The sequence below is a fragment of the Ursus maritimus genome, unplaced genomic scaffold (genome assembly GCF_017311325.1).
Source record: "Ursus maritimus isolate PB19 unplaced genomic scaffold, ASM1731132v1 scaffold_25, whole genome shotgun sequence".
In the NCBI taxonomy this organism is placed as follows: domain Eukaryota; kingdom Metazoa; phylum Chordata; class Mammalia; order Carnivora; family Ursidae; genus Ursus; species Ursus maritimus.
Window position 1 is genome coordinate 29,523,786 of NW_024425008.1, and position 19,996 is coordinate 29,543,781.

At 48.0% G+C, this 19,996-nt stretch overlaps 1 protein-coding gene across 1 annotated transcript in view; it reads left to right on the forward strand.

The window, feature by feature from the left end:
* SLC8A3 (solute carrier family 8 member A3) overlaps window positions 1-18,294 on the forward strand; it is a 116,344-nt gene extending 98,050 nt beyond the window's left edge. The window contains 7 exon segments of the mRNA XM_008703142.2: window positions 1,344-1,411; window positions 1,414-1,449; window positions 8,908-8,925; window positions 12,891-13,015; window positions 13,550-13,649; window positions 15,319-15,594; window positions 17,918-18,294. Coding sequence (XP_008701364.2) covers window positions 1,344-1,411; window positions 1,414-1,449; window positions 8,908-8,925; window positions 12,891-13,015; window positions 13,550-13,649; window positions 15,319-15,594; window positions 17,918-18,294 — 1,000 coding nt within the window.
* The last annotated feature ends 1,702 nt before the right edge of the window (window positions 18,295-19,996 follow it).

Consider the following 19,996-nt stretch of genomic DNA (forward strand, 5'->3'; position numbering starts at 1 on the left):
GCTATTCATTCAGTTCGGGAGCCACAGGCCCACGTTTGGTTCTCTAGGTTCAAAAGTGTATGCAAAGGAAGCTCTGGAGGCATCCAACACTCTTCACGGTGACTTGGGAACGCTTGGGGTACATGTACATATATATATATATGTACATATATATATAAGGCAGGTACTGAAGGCCTCAGCCTCCTCTACAAAGGGCAGGCCTGCGGCCACCCACGTCTGAGAAGGTGCATGCCCATGGGCAGCTGGACAGGGCTGCCGCGTGTGTCCCTAAGTCCCTCTGCTGTGGGGAGACTCAGCTCCGTGCATACCCCTCCAGCAGTGTCCCACGGCCTCTGCGAGAGGCCTCAACTGGAGTCTGGTCCTGAATTGTCCCCATTATTAAGCAAAGGTTGGAAGAGGCCCAGGTCTATCTTTGTTTTTAAAGTTCCTAGTAAAAGGAAGGAAGGAAGGAAGGAAGGAAGGAAGGAAGGAAGGAAGGAAGGAAGGAAGGAAGGAAGGAGGGAAGAAGGAAAGGAAAGAAAAATGGAAATCGGGACTACTAAAATTGGTTCATATTTTTCATTGTTTAACAAAGCACCTTTTAACATAAAGATCGTGTAATTGTGCTGGTCACAAGGTCGTTGTAGGATTTGTAAGGTAACTGTGACTCGGAGCGCCCTAGAGTTCCTGCGATCCTGTCCACGCGCCCCTGTGGCTGCAGGGCTCATCTGGAAGTAGCGTGTAGCTTCTGAAGCCCCTCGTGTGTTACCAGAATGTGTGACTTGAGCTGCATGGCCCTCCTGGCTTCCCCCGTGGTCGTTGCTGCCACAGAGAAAGGGAGAAGTCCTTCTATGTCCAGGCAAGACTCCCACAGGCCAACGGGCCCCCCATACATGTCCTTTCTATAACATAAGCCTTTCAGACCAACACCAGCTGATTTCAAAAGTCAAAAAATTAAAAAAAAAAATTCTCGCTATCCCCAAAGCCAGAAGAAGGAAGCAAACATTACAGAGGACCTAGATGATGGAGCCATTATATGTATATGATTTCGTTGCTGTCACAACCGCCCTGGGATGGTGTAAGCATTATTGAACCTGTTTGTGTATCCGTTACATTCTTTGTCCAAGGTCACGTAGCATCTCCAAGATTAGAACCCAGAACCTTTGACTTTCCAGCCTTCGAGTCTGACTGTTCCACGAAGCCACACAAAGCCTAAGAGGAGCCCAGGGAGCCCAGAAGGGGGGCACACTTGGACCTTTCTGGATCTTTTCACTGTTTCCTACTCTTCCTGCTCCTCCTCCTGGCTGGCTTGCCCCCCACCCCAATCTGCTCCTTGCTTATGATACTTATTTTTCCATCCACAGCCAAACAATTCACATCAAGGTAATTGATGATGAGGCGTATGAGAAAAACAAGAATTACTTCATTGAGATGATGGGCCCCGCATGGTGGATATGAGTTTTCAGAAAGGTGTAGTACCCTGTCCTCCACACTAACGCTAACATTCTTCTCTCCTCTCCTCTTCTGGTTCTTCCTTTCTCCAGTCTGTTTGTCTTCTCTTCCCCTTTCTTCTGCCTCTCTAGTCCACGTCCCCTTGTTTTCTTTCTTGTTCTCTCGTTTCCTTTCTTTCCACCTCTCCCCTCTCCTCTCTCTGATCCCAGCTCTGCCCTAACACCTGCCAGCCTGTCACATGGTATCCGTAAGAGGGATGTTCAGGAATCAATTTTTGTGGGTTGGAGAAATGGATATGGGAAAAACACAGGGTGGGGGAGAGAGAGCGGGAGAGAGTCAGCCCGAGCCCAGAGTATCATATGTGGGGCTCTCTGCTTCTCCCGGATGGCTTTCCAGGAAAGAAAAAGACCACTCAGCACAGCACCAGGCAGGAGGGCCGCACTGGAAACTGGCCTAGGTGCTCAGCACAGATTCCCACGGGGCAGCTATTCTCAGGGCTAAGCTTCTAGTTCCCAGACGTTGGCAATCAATGTGTTTGGATTTGGGTTCTATTTGTGGTTCATCCCATTCCCCAGAGCAGGCGTTAGGAGCCATCTTTTCTGCCATAATCCTGCTAACAAAGTGTGTTTCTCTTGTGACCTTGATTGAGCTGAAAGTATAGGTTTGAGTTTGCGGTCTCAGTCACAGACCTACCTGCTGGACTCTGTTTTCCCTGCAAAGAACATCTAGGTGTGGTGGCAGAGAGTTAGAATGGTGGGAGAGGGGATTCTGACTTGAGTGGAAGCTTTCCCACGAGGTCACAGGGTTTCTCAGAGTAGAGGGAGCCTTTGCCCTCAACGGAAATGACCCCACACACCCTAGACTTACGACAGGCAAGTCAGAATATCCTCTTCTGGACAGACCATCTGTGTCCAGAGGAGCCGCCAGGATTCAGGGGCAATGTTCCTTCCCTGGCAGGGCCATCAGTCATGTCCCTCAGGCCAGGCCCTTGGCCACAGAGCCCCCATTCCTAACCCACAGCAGAGTCCCTGCAGGGGAAAAACTGCCAGGCTCACAGCCCCTGGGTAGCCCCAGGTTCCATATCAAGGGCCTAGGGAGAAGTTCTAGAAAATTCTTCTTGACAGGCGTTTAGCTTTGTCTTTTGTCTACTGAGCAAGGTATGTAAAGGTGTCCAAAATAGTGCCAAAAAGGGTAACCAAAAGTGTACTTGTGAAACACACACACAAAACACAAATGCACAGCCAATCTTGTGTCCAGCAAACCACCTCAGACCAGTCTGCCACTTTGCAGATAGCAAAGCTGAACGTGACTTCAGAAGGGAAGAGGAGCATCAGAGGCTCTCATTAGACATTTTAGGTTATCGTTTCTTAGCACCTCTTTGCCCTTTAGAGAGCATTTAGGTCCCAGGCCAAAGACAAAGCAAGAAGAAAATACCAATCATGGCTCACTACTGGGACCTGCCAACCCCACCGTGGTTCCATGAAGGACCAAGATGGGGATCATCCAGGCCCCCATAGCAACCTCTCCAGTGACAGTTGACCTGAGCCAGCCTCATGCCAGTCTCTAGAGGGGAGTGATTTTCAAAGAAACTTTGCTTCCCTGGATGATTTGTTTTTAAAAGACACAATGCTTTGTTGAGATGCCCAGAAATGAACAGAAACCTCCTTCACCGTTTTCCCCAGGCCCCAGATAATCAGCATTGAAGGAAGCCAGCTTTGGGACATATCAGCCCTATGTGACAGAAGGACAGAGGTGATTTAGAATTTGATGATGTATCATTTTCTTTACATTTTCCTAGGAGTGCATCAGCTGTAAATATGAAAGGAGTCCTGTATCATATCGTGGTTAATACATACTTATTTTAGTTCCCACTACCGAAGCCCTGAGATCAAGAATGACGAAGATACTAGAATTCTGCCTTCCTTTCTCTCTCTCTCATTTCCCTTGCTCATAAATACTTTACTTTTAAAGTTTTCTTTATGAGGCTCACAAAATAAGTGAGTGCAGACACAGGAAGGGAAACGAGCCCTGAGCTAGGTATTATTGGCATATTTCCCGTTGGAGAAAGACCCTGCTTCCCGAAGAAATGCCAGTTACCATGTGACACCCAATGGAATGTGCTGCCCAACTCACTTCCTACTAACCAGCGGCCGGATCTAAACTGACTCTTGCCCACCAGCAACCCCATGTCCTTCCCCTTTCCCTCCTGTCCTCCTGGAACCCTTCCTTTGCCCACTTTTCCTTGCCTCCTGGCTCCCTTTCCTTCACACCCATAAGGAAACTATGACCAAGGAGACAAGAAAAGCTGAGACTGTTTTTAATAGGAGAAAAAATACAATCCACCATAGTCCTGTCAGATGCCACCATGGCGGGACCGGGCTGCATGTGCCAGGAGTGATGGGGAATGATTTTAAAGGCTGTGCTCCAAATGACCAACCAATCTACCGACCCAGTCGACACACTCTCTCTCTTGTTGTCCCTACAGGAAAACCATAAGGGTTAAAATAGTAGATGAGGAGGAATACGAAAGGCAAGAGAATTTCTTCATTGTCCTTGGTGAACCGAAATGGATGGAACGTGGAATATCAGGTGTGAGATTCTTTAAAAAACCAAACAAAATAAAACAACAACAACAAAAAGAAAGAAAAAAATTTAAACTGAAAAGCACCAGCAACCAAAAGCAACCTTGTTTTTTCTCCCCCCATTTTCTTCCCTTTTCCTTTTTCCTCTTTTTGACCAACGGACTTTTTTATTCTTTTCCCTCCTGTATTCTCGCTCTCACCCTGTTTCGGTGTCATCTCTGCCTTCTTAGCCTTAGCTGATTCCCCAGTCCTCCTTTCCCACCTTCCGGACAGCGCTGCAGCCTCAACTCCTCATTACCCTACTGAGTTACTTCCTTCTACCTTGTGCTCCAATGATCCGATCACCACCGTCCCCGCACTCTCCCCCGCAGCCCCTACATATACATGGAACCCGTAAATGTGGAAACTCCTTGGTGGGTGGGGAGAAGAAAACGAAAGGAATGTGATGCCATGCATGTCTGTGCCCCTTCCCTGCCTTCTTCCCCTCCCACCCCTCACCATCGAGCCTGGATTGAATGGGGGAAGGGTCTGGGATGGGGGCCGGGGCCCATGCTGCAATGATGCTTATACAGTTTTCTGCTGCATTCCCCAACCTTCCTTGAGTGCTTGGCAGGTTATTCACTTGCAGAGTGGTTCATAGTCCCCTCTGCCCTTCATGGAGGTAAGTGTTTTATCTGACTATTTCACAGTTGGGGAGATCATGGTATGAAAAGGTATACCAAATGTCAGAGGCCGCAGCTTCTGAGACCTCTCTGAGACAGAGCTGGCTTCTGAGGTAGTCATATGATCTGGAGTCCTGAAGTATTCTTCCTCTCCTTGACACCCAGCCCATCTCATTCTACCTTTATTCCTAGCCCAAGATAAAGAACTTTGTTCAGGCTGCTTTAGGACCATGCAATCCCTAAAGCAGAAAATTGGGAATCTGCAAAAAGAAGCAAATAATTTCAGATATGGGCATCTCCACAGCCAGAGAGCCCTGGAAAAGGACTGACATTGGGAGGGCCCAGAGTATTGACTTATGCGTTTTCCAATAGGAGAAGGGCCTCTAGATGGTGTAGTTGGTGTTGATCCCTGAGAAACAACACAGTTCACAGAAGCCTGCCTTTGCTTGACATCTGCAAATAGGTGTATCACCCAGATCCCAAGATAACCCTCATCCCACACCAGAGGAGTGGCCTCATCTCCTCCCTTCCTCAAGACATGCATCTTGGAATACCTGCTAGGGTTCCATTCCTAAGGGACTGATTATGTTGCAACCAAGGAAGATGTAAGGAAAGATTTCTTCCCTTGAAGAAAAATGATTGGAAACCACTACTTCAAAAATGTTGGAGGAATATATGTTGGGAAATACCAAGAGGACATTCACACTCCCCTTCAGGAGAGATATGCTTCTGGGAGCCTCATGGAGGATGGAACAGTGAGACCCACTTGTTTGTCAAAAAAGGGTGATTATTCTCTACAACTGTTTCACATTCACATGACAAAGAGCAGCATAAAGCCTTTCATTCAAGGACAGATCTAAGAGATTCAGCAACTATACTCCTAAAGGCTTATCGACAGGTATGATTGATCAGTTCTTACTGTCTTCTGGGGACTCTCTCTGCAGATCTGACCAGTTCTGTGTCCACCCAGGTCTGGACATGCCTAGTGTTCTAGAAGCAAAAGCCCTCTCCATCTTCCATTACTCATCTTCTCCTTGCCACCTGATAGGATGCCGCCATGAGCCTGATTGCCGGAGTGCGGGGGGGAAATCTCTAGTTCCATTGTTTAGATTGTGTTTCTGCCAATGCTGCAGTTACTACCACTGAGAATATTCTCAGAAGTTGCCTCAACACCTGCCCTCCTTCATTCCCACCTCCCTTGTGCATTTAATCCACCTACCTCTTCATGATTGGTTGGACGCCGCAGACACCTAAGGCCATCGTAAACTAGCTTTATCAATTTCCATCGTCTCGTAGCAAATGAAACCAGCACAAAAGATCATTCAGGGTAGCTGGAAAGAAGGCAGTGGCTCCAGACAAGAAGAATGGGTTAAAAGTTCATCCATGACTTTATTCCACCAGTAAAGAGGCCTCTCTTTTCTTTTCTGTCTCCCCAATAAACCCTGATCAACAGCAGGACAGGGAGTGACCTAAGATACACCTTGTGCCCTTCAAGAGACTTGGCCAAATGCAAATGCCTTTGGCTATTCCCCATTTGAGGATCCCTCCCCCCCCTTTTTTTTTTGCCCTGGACTCTTTGTCCAAGGAGACGTCAGCAAAGTCCTAGTGGAGCCTAGTCCTGGGGAGTGAGTAGGTGAGAAGGCAAGAATCCTCCAGGTCTTCCCAGTGACCAAGATACCAAGATGGAAGGTGCCCATAGGAAATATGCACATTTTCTGACCTCCTGGTCTATTGTCTATTTTCAGTTTCTTCACATCTTCTCATATTTTGGCATTAGACCATAAGGTGAAAGGTCATACAACTGGATTGTCTAGACTCAGAATCAAATGAAAACCCATCCTGATTTTCAGAATTCCCTGCTGTTCTCAGAGTGAGAAGCAGTACAGTAGAAAGCTTTTCATTATCACTGCTGCATGGGAGAGTCTTAGGCATTCAGAGCAGCATAGACTTTGCATGGTCAAATGACAATTGCGTTACCAAAAAAAAAAAAAAAGACTGTATTTGAGATAGCAGAATCTATTCTTGGCAAACAAAACAGACTTTAGAGGTGAGATTAAATGCTGCAGATAAGCTAGAGGAGGGAAAAGGGAGGATGAATAGGAAACATGGTTGCCCTGGTGTAGAGTAAGTGCCGGAGTCCAAAAGTAGACATCTGAGGGCAACGCCGAGCGTCATGGTCAAGGCTGTTGGGCCTGGATGCTGGGAGCCTCACGTGGAAAGGAAAGCACGCTCCCCCAGTCATAGGGCCTGTCTGTGCCCCCTCTTACCACATCAATGGGCTCACCCTGACAAGCTCCCAGATGCTTCCAATTATTCACAGAGCTATGCTATTTCCTGCATGTCCCTGGGGTGTCTGAGCAGGGATAAATGATGCTCACCTGACCCTGGGGATCAATACAGGGGAAAGTTCAGCTGCAGATTCTCTCATCATCAGCAGCAGGAAAAACACCCTGGAGGTATTATGTCACTCAGAATTGGCCTATCTGGATCTCGCTGACCCATCTATAACTGCTAAGTGGAAAGTCTCAAATTCATGTAGACAATGACCAGAGAATGGTACGATTCCAGCTGACTGCAAGCCCTCTCATTGTGATAGAGATGATCCTGGGGTTGGGAGGGACTTCTGAGTGAAAACCAGGGCAGCAGGGACCTTTTTGGAAGAGGTACCCCTTGTCTGGCCTAGCTGGGTTCACTGATATGTTCGGGTTTCTGGTTTCCCTTCTAGCTTGGGGGCCAGGAAGGGCTCTGCTTTTGCGCAGATCCATAGAAGGAGCAGAATGAACACGCTCTCTTCCTATCATCTATCTATCTATCTATCTATCTATCTATCTATCTATCTATCTATCATCTCCATGTGGCAAGGAGATTTACTCAATTACCCCTTGGAATTCCATATGGGAGAAACCAGAAAAAGTCAACTGCTGTTTGCTCTGCTTATATGCCATAAAAATTCTCAATCCACATGTGTCTTCAGTGGTTGTGACTCTGAGATGTTGGCTCACTGGCCCGAGTTGCATTCCTAGAGATTTTCAGAAGAAACAATTCACAGACACCACCCCCGCTCCTTCCTCAGCACCATCAGTCACCAGCTGTACCAGGAGTATGTGGTGGGATATTCCCAGACTTTTATTTGAAAAGAGCCAGGGAGTGCGGGGCTGTGCTGAGACACCATTGAGAGGAAAATGTGGTATGTCACAAGAATTTTTTAGCATAAGTATAGATCGGGGGCTAAGGATGCCCTGTGTTAAGTATGTCTAACTCAGCTTCCCAGCCCACATAGGGGCCTGATTATTTGTCACCTCCCATCTACAAAGAGCTTTCTGTATGACCGTTTCTCTGGTCAAGAATACCTGGGCCCTATTTAGCCTGTCCTTCTGGAACAAAAACACCACCATCCAGAGACACAGCACCACAGGATCTCTACAAAATACAATTGCCAAAATAGAAGGCAAAAAACGAAATCTCTGCTGAACACCTACTAGTTGCAGGGACTTGCTCAGCACAGGTAGTACAAAAAGGTATTACCCGAACCTCCAGGCTGTATCTATAAACAGATAAACCATTCAAAGAAAACATTTTGCAGAAATTAACCTTGTCATGAGGTCCTTCTTTGAGGGGAACTCAAAGTTCTGGCCAACGTGTTAGCCAGGAAGCTATTTGTGCCAAGAAAGTGTTCTGGGCACTGGGAAGCTAAGTGCGATCTGGTTATAAGGTTAGGGATTGAAGACACAGGACTGAGTACCGTTCTATTCGTGTAGGCCGCTGCTCAGGATCCTGAACTCCTATTCAAGCCCCAGCGTCATATTCCTCACTGATAAACCAGCTACACGATACAGTTTTCATGGTCACCGGATCCTCCTTCCTTTACAGAATGGATACGATAACCTGATTTCTTAGAAGATCACGAATGACCAACTCTGTCTCTGCTCCACTCACATGGATTTCCCATCCTCATTCCTTTTCCCCTAGCCCCCAGAGCTGTAGGAAGGGTGTGGGGAAAGTCCGGCGGCAGGGCTGCGGTGCTCAGCAGTCCCTCCAGTGGCTTATACCTCTTGCCGTGCTGCGCATGTCCAAATGCTGCCTCTTGCATGTGGCTGCAGAGCTCTCACCCACTAAGCTCCCTGCTTCCCTTATCCTACTGCAACCACAAAGCCTGGGGATACTTTCAAGATGGAACCTTAATGCTCTTTCCTTTTCTTTCTTCCCCTTGTCTGGTATCCATTTGCAAACAGCGCTCCTGTTGTCTCCAGGTAAGAGGTGTCTTGCCCCCTCTTTTCTACTTCTCGCCAGTGCCATTATTTAGTTTAAGATCAATGTCCTTTGATTTATTTAATGGGAACTGCGGGCTCAAGCTAACCTGACAAGTTCTTCTAAGGACCGAGAGGTTTATTTCCCCACTTGAAGTAATTGTGAGGAAGGAGACAATTCTTTGAGTATCACTTCTGTCAGCGGATGTGGGTGAAGGCAGAGCCTGTCCTCTCTTGGACCAGGAAGAGAGTTGAAACTTACCAAATAGACAGTGGTTCATAGACTTCTCTTGAGTCTTAATTCAACTGTCATTTCATGTTGTAGGTAGGGCAAGAGAGGGTGAGAGTCAGAGCTGAATCTCCTAATGGGATCATGATGGGATTTGAAAGAAAATATGTTCATCTTGAGGGAACCAGGGGAAAATAATCAGGAGCTGCTGTGAGAACATGAAAAGCAATTTTGAAAGAATCTGGAATTTTACTGATCCTGGAGATCTTCCATCTCATTACAGCCGAGACCTAAATTGCTAGAACTTTGGTTCATTTGTCATTGACCCTTAAAGTCACATGTGCCATGAACACGAAGAAGGATTAGGATATTATGGGTGGTGGGGACAATTATCTGGCTGGAAATAGAAATTTTGGAGAATTTATTTTGGACATATTCTCATGCAGAATCTAGGTTCTGTTGTAGGATGTACACCTTCTCTGAATGTATGCTTGCATCAGTGGAATGAGATCATAAACAACATCCCACTTTGTGAGCAGAGAGGAAAGCATTTCCAGCATATCAGCAATACCCTAACTCTCGGTGCTGGCAGAGTGAGCTATACAAGATGTCTCAATATAACTTAAAATAACACTTTAGATTCATCAGCTCTTTGAACATATAAAAAAATTTAAGAGCATTCAAGAGACAAAACATCTTACAGAATTCACTGGTATTCAAAATTACATGTAGGCTGCACCCTGGTTTTGAGAAGGGGCAATATATATATTAAGGACATTGACCTCCTTGAAGCCTTTAAACAATAACAACAATAAAAATAGGTAACCCCCTACATTTTTTCTTTCTGAAAAAAAAAAGTGATTCCAGCTTCCTTGGCCATTTGCTTCCTCTTTATGCCAACAGGATAAGAACTACCTCTGACCCCGTTTATTCCACTATTCCCCCAGGGTATTGATGACATAGCATTGGGAATTCCTTTTCCACTTCACTTACCTTCTTGCCTGAGAAGGTATTTGGGCTTCTTTGTTCCAACTCTTGCTTCTACCCACCCCCACCACCAACCACACACATATATACACAACAAAGACTGTGATTTAATTTAGGCTTTCTCGTACTTTTAACATACTTGCAAAAATACCAATTGAAGCTAAAATAGGAAAAGAAGGTATCATTTTCTAGATCTTTCAGCCTGTAAACTGTTCATCTAGGAGCCCATGGTTGGACTTAAAATTCACTGGAAATCTCAAATTCTTGTTTGAATTTTCCTGGGTGGACAGGCAAACATGATTAACAATGCCTGGTGGTGAAAGATGGAGAGTAACTATGTTCATTCTGAGATACACCACTAAGTTCAGGGACCCGGGAGTGAGAGCACCAGCTGCATCGCCCCATTTCTTTCTGAGGATACCTGCAGAGCATTCACAGCAATCTATTCTTGTCTGGCCTGGCAAGCTCTTTGTTCCTCCAATATTTGCTTGATCTTTCATCCTATTCATATTCTCTCTCTTTCTCTCTCTCTCCCCACCCCTCCCCCTTTTCTGAGCTCTGAGAGTTTGTTCAGTCAGTCCAAATATAAAAATCACCTATCATTTATTCTCTTCACTTGAAATTCTGAGGAGTTACATAAACAAGCTATCACAATCATTATGGTCTTTTAGATTTGAGATTTGTCACTCTCTCAAGGAATTAATTTCAATGTAAAGGAATGATCATTACAAAAATAGAAAAAGGCAGGAATTACTACCAAACCAAGACACTGAATCAGAGTTGATTTAAAGGCCTGTGAATCAATCACTTAACCGATATATATGGAGTACCTCTGTGGGGCTGTGGGAGATCCAAAGATAGAGGATTGGTATTTGTCAAAGAGATTTTTGCAAAAAGCTAGATGGAAAAACTGACTGTCACCACAGGGGTGGACAGGTCAGTAGGTAGATCAATATCCTGCCAGATGGATATAGTGCCAGACTGATAGCTAGACAAGGGGTTAGACAGGTACATTTATATGTCACTGGAGAGCTCATTATATTGGTATAAAGTTCTTGCGGCACATGTAAAGTATGACATGGGGGCATCGGGAAGGGAGGAGTAGAATAATACTGTCCCTGGTAGGATAGCCATTGTGATATGGTGCCAAAATCTACAAGTAGAGGGAAAAAGTAACCTTGCTTTTAAGGAATCTATAAGTCTTTTTCTGAAGGCTTTTTCTCAGAGTGGCTTGCAGTCTGGCTTCTAGGATCACTGACATCATAGCCAGAACCCTAGGTGTACCCAGATTTACCTTCATAATTAAAGAATAAAAGACTCAGAATCAATGATTAAATAAAGTTAGGCTGCTAGAGGGTATCTGCTTACTTCGAAATAGACAGGACATTGATCCTTGAGAAATAATTTCTTCTGAAAGCTGTCACCAACACTAGCGGGAGGACAGCACCACGGACAGCTCCCAAACATTTTGGGATTGCCTTCTGTGTTTGGTGCCAGAAGCACTGAATGAAACAGCCAGCTAAGGAATCCTCCACATACTTTCTTACCATCTTCATTCAGGACAACTAAGAAAATCCTTATATAAAACAGCCTCTCTGGTAACTTAGACTCTTGGCTTATCGTCTTTCCAGTGAATTCCTTTCCTTGCAACTTCAAGAGCTCGAGTCTCACCCATCCCTACGCTTCACTGGTTCCCAAGTTAGACAGAAAAGAAGACCTCCTTCGCCTCTGACCCAGTTTGTCCTTGAGATTATCCAAGGACTAAAGGATTCCCATAGGACATTCACTGTGTGGATTGAAAGCAATTAAGGAACTGAATAAAAGAATTAATTGCATGTAAGAATGTGGACTTGGAAGAAAAGATGTTTAAATGATCTCCAAAAGAAACAGGCTGCCAAGAGCAATTTTTTAATCAAAGGGGAATAAAAAGATTCAATCTCTATTTCACTCTAATCCAGAAAACATGCCTTCGTGGTGAAGTGGTCTTAAAGTGGACTCACCAGCTGAAGTGGAAAAATTTTCCCACCATTCAACGTGAGAAGGGACCTCTGGTAAATGAACCAAGGGAATGCCTCAAAAAAAAGTAAAGGAAGAGCTTCATTTTGGTTTTGATTGAATGAGTATTTCTGTTCCAGAAGAAATGTGCCTGGGTCCTACAGAAATCCTAGGGATCTTTCATTGGAAAATCAGGAAACCTTTCAGGAAATCTTCCAAGTTTCTCGCTGTGAGGCTAACATTCACTTGTATGGGGTGTAGATATTCCTCCTTTTTCCTCTGTAAAGGGCACAGTCCCAGCGGTGTTGGAAACAGATGTTAACAGGAACCAAGAGATATACCCTTTGAATTAACATGTGGTTCTGAACTCCACAAACTTTGATGTCAAGTAGTTGAACAATCAGGCCCAAGAATTCAAAATTGTTAGACGCTTTTGTTCCCAACTCTCCAATATCTCACCAGATGACTTGGGGACTTCACTAGGTGCTATTTCTTGGAAAGTCTTTGGGTCAGGTTGGTTACCCAGTTATACAATGGAAATAGGAATGCTTATCACAGGACTGCAGGGAACCCTTTCATGGTCTGATGGTCATAAAACGTTCAGCACGTTGTAGAAAGGGACACTAAAAAGTGCCTGAAGTCCCTGCTCTTGAGAGGAGTTTGCTTTGTGCCCATTGCCCATGCCTAATGCACTGAGCTCTAGACTCCTAGGGAGTGGTGAGCATGCTAAAGCTAGTCTGATTTTGTTTTGTTGCAGAGGTGACAGACAGGAAGCTGACTGTGGAGGAAGAGGAGGCCAAGAGGATAGCAGAAATGGGAAAGCCAGTACTGGGCGAACACCCCAAACTAGAGGTCATCATTGAAGAGTCCTTTGAGTTCAAGGTCAGGCCATAAGTGAGATCTAATTGACTAATAGAGTAATGCGGTGGGAGGTTGAAGTTTTGTTCCAATTTCACCACTGAATATATGAAGTTGAAAGTGAACAAATCACTTACCCACTGTCAGTTTCCCCATTTATAACATGGAACGAATAGTGCTGGCTATTTAGAGTCTAGGAATATTAGAAGGAAACATAACAAATGGAATAAATGGGCTATGAAGCCCCTGTATGTCTTATCACTATTGCTTAACTGTATTTTAAAAACAAAGATTCTAAAATTTACTACTCTGGGGCAAGGTTTATTGGCATCATTACTGTTATGCTCTATTGTATTGCTCTAAGTTCCAATATTCACCATCACAACCAAAGAAAAGGGAAATAGACTGACCCAGAAGATATCATCCAAGGCCATTACCCCCAGACCCATGTGGCTACGCCTGGAATGCAAGACATCTTTTATTCCCTTGAAGCGCCAGACTCCTCAACAGTTCTGAGCATTCTAACCTCATGATTCCAAGTTTTTATCTCCCTGACAGAATACGGTGGACAAACTGATCAAGAAGACAAACCTGGCCACGGTTGTGGGGACCCATTCCTGGAGGGACCAGTTCATGGAGGCCATCACTGTCAGTGCAGGTAAGAGGGTCTCAAGATGGACACTGGCCTTGCTGAGAGAAGCAGGCAACACCAGAGAAGGGAGAACACAGCCCCATCAGCAGCTACCAATTTCTGGGAAGTCCTCTGTGTCCCAGCTGTAGTCCTTGCAGTTGGCCTGTTGTACCAGGTCACTTTGGAGAAGAATCATGGGGTCCCTAGAAGAGCATGACTATCACCAGTTTCAAATTCTGGCTCTGCTGTGTGACCTGGGACAAGTTGCCCTCCCTCCACCTTAATTTCCTCATTCAAGAAGGGAACGATTTTGACCTTTCTCAGCAAAGCAGAATGGTGGAGTCCAGTGCCATTAAACTCATTAAATTCTGGTTTCCATCATTCCTTCCTCTCATTATTTTGGTCCTCCTTTTCTGTAAACTGGGGGACTGTTCTGATTAGACACGTGGGGGTCCAGAGTTTGTAAATTCTCCACATCGGCACTGACAAACCTCTACCCTGGATGATTCCAGACATCTCCTTGGCCATTCACTGACCGGCTCCCTCAGTGGTGACCCACAGCACAGCCAGGGCCCCAGACGAGGGCTCTCCACCACCGCCCATAGTGCCTCCTGGCACCACGGAGACCACCTCATACTGCCCAGCTCCACTGGCCTCGTCTGTTTTCATGAGGCTTTGTTGTCATAGCAACCCACAGGGTCACATCCCTGAGGCCCCGGAGCCAGAGCAGAAGTACCGCCAGGAAGAGAGGCTGGCCTCGGCTGCTGCTGCCCCACGGCTCACGTTGCCTGCCTCAGATCCCCCCAAACCCCCATCTGAGGACCTTACTTTGCCCCTAAGGGGACAATAAACAGATTATAGGCCACATCATCGAACCCTCTCCTTTCTCAAACAAGGGAACTGAGGCTCAGAAATAAAAGGGGATTTACCCCAGCTTACAGATCCTCCTCCTGGCAAAGCTGCAACGGGAACTCAAGCGTCCTAACTCCTGCTCTTTAAAACCCCGGCTTCCACTGATCATGTTAAACATCACGGAGTTTGCCCTGGACAAGCTGCCAGCGGCCTCAGCACGTCCTCTCCTCTCAGACTGCTGAATGGGCAACTCGGGCCCCCATTTCCTGCCAAGGACAATGGGGCCCAGCCCTGCTCTGTCCCACGGGTTAGGGTGGGAGGATGGCACTGGCTCCCTGGTATGCCCACATGATCTGGAATGACAGCCGCCCCTCTGGGGACAGATAGCAACCAGAACCACGAGGTTATCGCAGCAGGCATGTCAGGAAAATTAGGGAGGCGCTCCGCCGGTGTCCAGGGAAGAGCAGACACGCAGCTGATTTCGCCTTTCTTCGCCCAGGCAAACCAGGGCAGCCTGCTCCCCCGTCCTCCCTTCTTCATTGCCTTGTCCCTCTTGTGGTCTCCCCCTATCCTCTCTCTTTCTCCCTTCTCTCCCTATTCCACTGTCTTCTCCCTCCCACCCTCTCAGGTGCCCTGAGTTCACATTGACCAGTGGGGCACCCCACTCAGTTCCCCTTTCCCCACTGTTTTCCGGCGCCCATGCCCTGGCCTACCCCTCTGCTCAGGAGAGAGCTGGAATCTTGTGCCAGCTGAGAATGCTTGCCATGTGGGTTGACTTGACTTTTCCGTGAATGGGGATCTGACCTCACTGCCCTTCCCTGGCCCTGTTTTATCTTGTCTGCAGCAGGGGACGAGGATGAGGATGAGTCAGGGGAGGAGAGGCTGCCATCCTGCTTTGACTATGTCATGCACTTTCTGACGGTCTTCTGGAAGGTGCTGTTTGCCTGTGTGCCCCCCACAGAGTACTGCCATGGCTGGGCCTGCTTCGTTGTGTCCATTCTCATCATTGGCATGCTCACAGCCATAATCGGGGACCTGGCCTCCCACTTCGGCTGCACCATTGGCCTCAAGGACTCAGTCACGGCTGTTGTTTTTGTGGCATTTGGCACCTCTGTGCCAGGTAAGAGTGAGGGGTGCTTGGGTTTGCAAAGAGATTATTACCAGGTCCAAGTGCCTCAGTATCTTCCTTACTATCTCAGATCTGAGCTTAACAGAGCCTCTGCCCCCAACGAGCCCAAAAGTCAAAGGGATTAATGATAATATTACTAACATTTCTTGAACACTTTTGATGTGTCTGGCACTGTGGATAAACTTTACATGTTTTCCCTCTGTAATGCTCACCAAAGCCCTATGTAATTGGGATCGTCATTATCCCCACATGACAAATGAGAGAACTGAGGCCCACAGAGCTAAGTCAGCTGCCCATGTGAGTGGCCCACTTTTTTAACCCCCACACGCTCTGAAGGCCACAGACAGTGTCATTCAAAGACTACAGGTAATGTTCTCCTCCCACTTCACTCTGGCAGCTGCCGAGACTAAAGATTAGCCCACTTGAGAATGTCACAGTAGAAATGTTCACAAGCATTCTTGGCTTCCTCACTTAGAAGGACACCTGTGAGTACAAACTGTCTCCTGGCGGGACAGGAGAGGAAGCTTAGTGAGCTCTTGTCCTTTCATATGATGAATTACCTACTCTTTTCTTATAAACACCCAAAGACGAACAGGAGCAGGCATGAATTTATTCATTCCTTAGACAAATATGTACTGAGCCTGATGCAGTCTCGTACTAGCTGCTGAGGCTGTCATGGGAGGCAGGCAGGCGCGCTCCCTGCTCGGAGTGGAGCGCAGCAGCTGGTGGCAGAAACTGCACTCAACTCCTGTAATTGAAATCATCTCTGTAAGTTCGACGACAAGAGAGCAGAGGTGCCGTGTAAGCATAGAGCAGGGGCGCCTGGGCTGCGTCGTGGATGGCTCGCAGGAGAGACTAATATAAGCTGGGCTGGAATGACAAGCAGCAGTTAGCAGGCTAAGGGCTGTGTTAGCTCAGGCTCCCGACTGAGTTCAGCTGGGTGTCCGGGATGTCTGAGCCCGAACTCCTGCCAGGGAGCCTCCCTGCAGCCACGGCAAAGAAGAGAGAACATCGTCTGCCACGAGGGTTAGGCCGAATCCCATCAGACAGGACTCCGCTGGCTGGACCCAGGGAAACCCTGACTGGACTAAGAGAATAAATCCCTCTGGAGGGTAACTGAAGTGACAGGACACTCGAGGAAAACCTCACCCCCAAACCCCAGCACAGAGCAGTGGGATTATTTGTCCATTAGTGATGCCAGAGGCTTGGCTCTCACCAGAAATGTGTCAGGGGGTAGGAAATGAGACAGACGATCCATGGAAGGCTTTGTGGAGGCGATACCCTGTGATCTCGGGTCTCCAGGCCTCAAGGGACTGGAACTATCAGAGGGGAAGGGGCAGAACTATCACAGGGGAAAAAGGAACACACGTGGGAAGAAATTGCAGAGGATCAGAGGCGGAAAAGCAAGGTCAGAGTCAAGAAAAGGCAAGAGGTTTTCTCTGGGAGATCTGAGAAAATTGGCAACAAGGAGGCAAGCCAGGACAAGGAGGGAGTTTGGGACACTTCCAAGTCCTTGCAGTTGGTGCAGGGAGCAGCTGGCAGCACTAGGTGCTTGAGAAAGGTTATGCGGTCATGCACTGTGCTGATTTCATGGCTTTGCCCTAAAATCTTTGGGGCGATGATATGCAAAGGGCCCTCCCATGAGGGCTTTAGGGCCAAATGTCTTGTTAACTGCCCATGTGGTCTTGGGTAGATTCCTTGACCCTTCTTTTCCTTACCTGTGAAATCAAAGGGCGGCTAGACGTCCCTGACAGTCCTTCCAATGCCTACAATCCATGCCAACATCTAAAGTCAAACAGCTTGCAGGGCCCTGTGCTCCAAATACTAACTACAGAGGCAGAGCCCTGCCTTCCTTGAGTCCGTACCTCCTGGTTCCCTGGCGTGTCCTCTGCCCCCATAAATCCACCCCCTAACACAATGCCGAGTCTGGGGGCGTTGTGCCATGACTGTTATGTGAGCTAATACCCCGCGTGATGGTTAGAATCAGGCATCTACCCTCAGCAGCTTCCCAGGATGCCAAGGTTCCTTGGGCCAACTCCCCTTCCTGAAAAAAATCATCCAAAGGGAACAGCAAACCCACTGAGTAAATATCAGGACCCGTAGGCCCTTATTCAGACCCTAGCAGTTGAGGAACCTGAAGCCCAGAGAAGTGAGGTGACCTGTCCAAGGCCACGCAGCCTGTTAGTGGCAGAGCCTTGCGTCTCCTTGCTGAGCTCGGCCTGGGGCACCAGCTGCCCTTTTGGACACACCAAAGGGGGGGGGGTCCTCCGCGTGTCAGGTTCCCTCCAGCGCCCACCGTCTCTCCCTTTCGCAGACATGTTCGCCAGCAAAGCCGCCGCCATCCAGGATCGGTACTCGGATGCCTCCATCGGCAACGTCACGGGCAGCAACGCCATCAACGTCTTCCTGGGCATCGGCCTGGCCTGGTCCGTGGCCGCCATCTACTGGGCCCTGCAGGGACAGGAGTTCTACGTGTCCGCCGGCACGCTGGCCTTCTCGGTCACCCTCTTCACCATCTTCGCGTTCGTGTGCATCAGCGTGCTCCTGTACCGCCGGCGGCCGCACCTGGGCGGGGAGCTGGGCGGCCCTCGCGGCTGCAAGCTGGCCACCACGTGGCTCTTCGTGAGCCTGTGGCTCCTGTACATCCTCTTCGCCACGCTGGAGGCCTACTGCTACATCAAGGGCTTCTGAGCCGCGGGGCGGGGCCTCCTGCTACACTAGGGGCTTCTGAGCCGCGGGGCGGGGCCTCCTGCTGCATCTGGGGCTTCTGAGCCGCGGGGCGGGGCCTCCTGCTGCATCGGAGGCTTCTGAGCCACGGGGCGGGGCTCCGCAGCACACGCCTCGGACTTCTCCTAAGAGAAGGGCACTTGGCCACCGGGACCTCGCCGGGGGAGCAGCCCGCAGAGGCGGCGTCAGGGCTCGAGCCCCAGGAACCTCACCGACCTAGGCTCCCCGCCCCCGGCAGTGGGACTGAAAGGGCAGAGTCTTAACCAATCAGAGTGGAGGCAACTCCCACTTTACAAAGTATTTAAGTCAATACAAACCAACAACAGCCACAAATCCACCTCCACCCCGTCTTCCCACCCGTGTCCCTGACCCATGGCAGAGGCCAGACCCTTCCACCGCCTTCTGGATTATTCCTTTGCTGCTTCTCCTTCCCTGGGGCCAGGGCTTCCGCTGTCTGCCGGTGCGGCACGTCCCCACTCTCTCCTGCAGCTGGCGAGGGTGGAAGTGAGTCCTATCCACACACACCCCTGCCCCAGGCCGCTTTCCAGTTCTTCTTCCGTAGCCATTACTGCGCTCGCTTTCCCATGAGGTGTCACTCATTGTTCGTTCGTCTTTTCTTTCTGAAGTCAGTAACGAAGGTGCTGTGAAGGAACTCACGGTGGGAGCGGACAGGGACAGGTAGAGGCACGATGCTCAGCCGCACCCTCTCCCCCTCTCCCGGCGTTTGGGTGGAAGTGAGTGTGCACACCCACGTGGCGCGCTGAAGAACGGGGGCTGGGGCTGGGGCGGGAGGAGCTGTATATGCTTATGTCCAAATCCAGTTTAAAACAAAAATTCATGGTTCCCTTCCCTGCCCTTTCCAATTTATTCTGTCCGTCTGGCTGTGGCGTATCTACACGTTTATCCTTCTGCAGGAAGACCCACCCCATGGGAGACAGGGGACAGAAATAGGAATGGTAGGTGATGACAAAGGGCAGCTGGGGAGACAAAGGCATAGATGGCTTCTTCAGTATCTTTGGCTTCCAATCTGAGGCCGAGAAGAGCTGTCCCCCTCGTGAGATCTTTAAGGGGAAAGATTATATTTAAAATGTCAGTGCTCTGGGGAAATTTCAGCTTCACCACCCCCTCTCTGTCTAATGTGCCACACGAAGAGGTCTGACTGTATTTCTTGAGGTAATGCAACAACTGAGAGGTTGATAAGAAAACCAGGGGCTCCTTCCACCTCTCCTGGACCCTCAGGTCACGTTTGAAAGCATTTTCACAAACTAGGAACTAGAATTTCTCATCTCTCCCACATTCCTGCTTGTTTTAAACCTCATGAAGCTCTTTTTCCAGGCTGTGGGCTATTTCTTGCCCCCAGTAAAGAGGAATCTTAGTTGCTATCACCCCACAGAGCCTGGGTTTATAGAAAAAGAGATTGCCATTGCCTACAGACCTTTTCCCAACAAATTTGGAAGGGACCTGGCTTTAAAACACACACGCTCGTGCGCACGCGCACACACACGAACACACATATGAAATCATCACAAAACTGCCCACAGATCTTAAGGCTTTCTGCATTGACATAAATACATTTTTTAAAGGAAAAAAGAAATTAAAAAACACCTGTTTAATTTTAAACACATTTTTTAAGAAAAAAATAACTAAAAAAGAAACAGTGCTCATG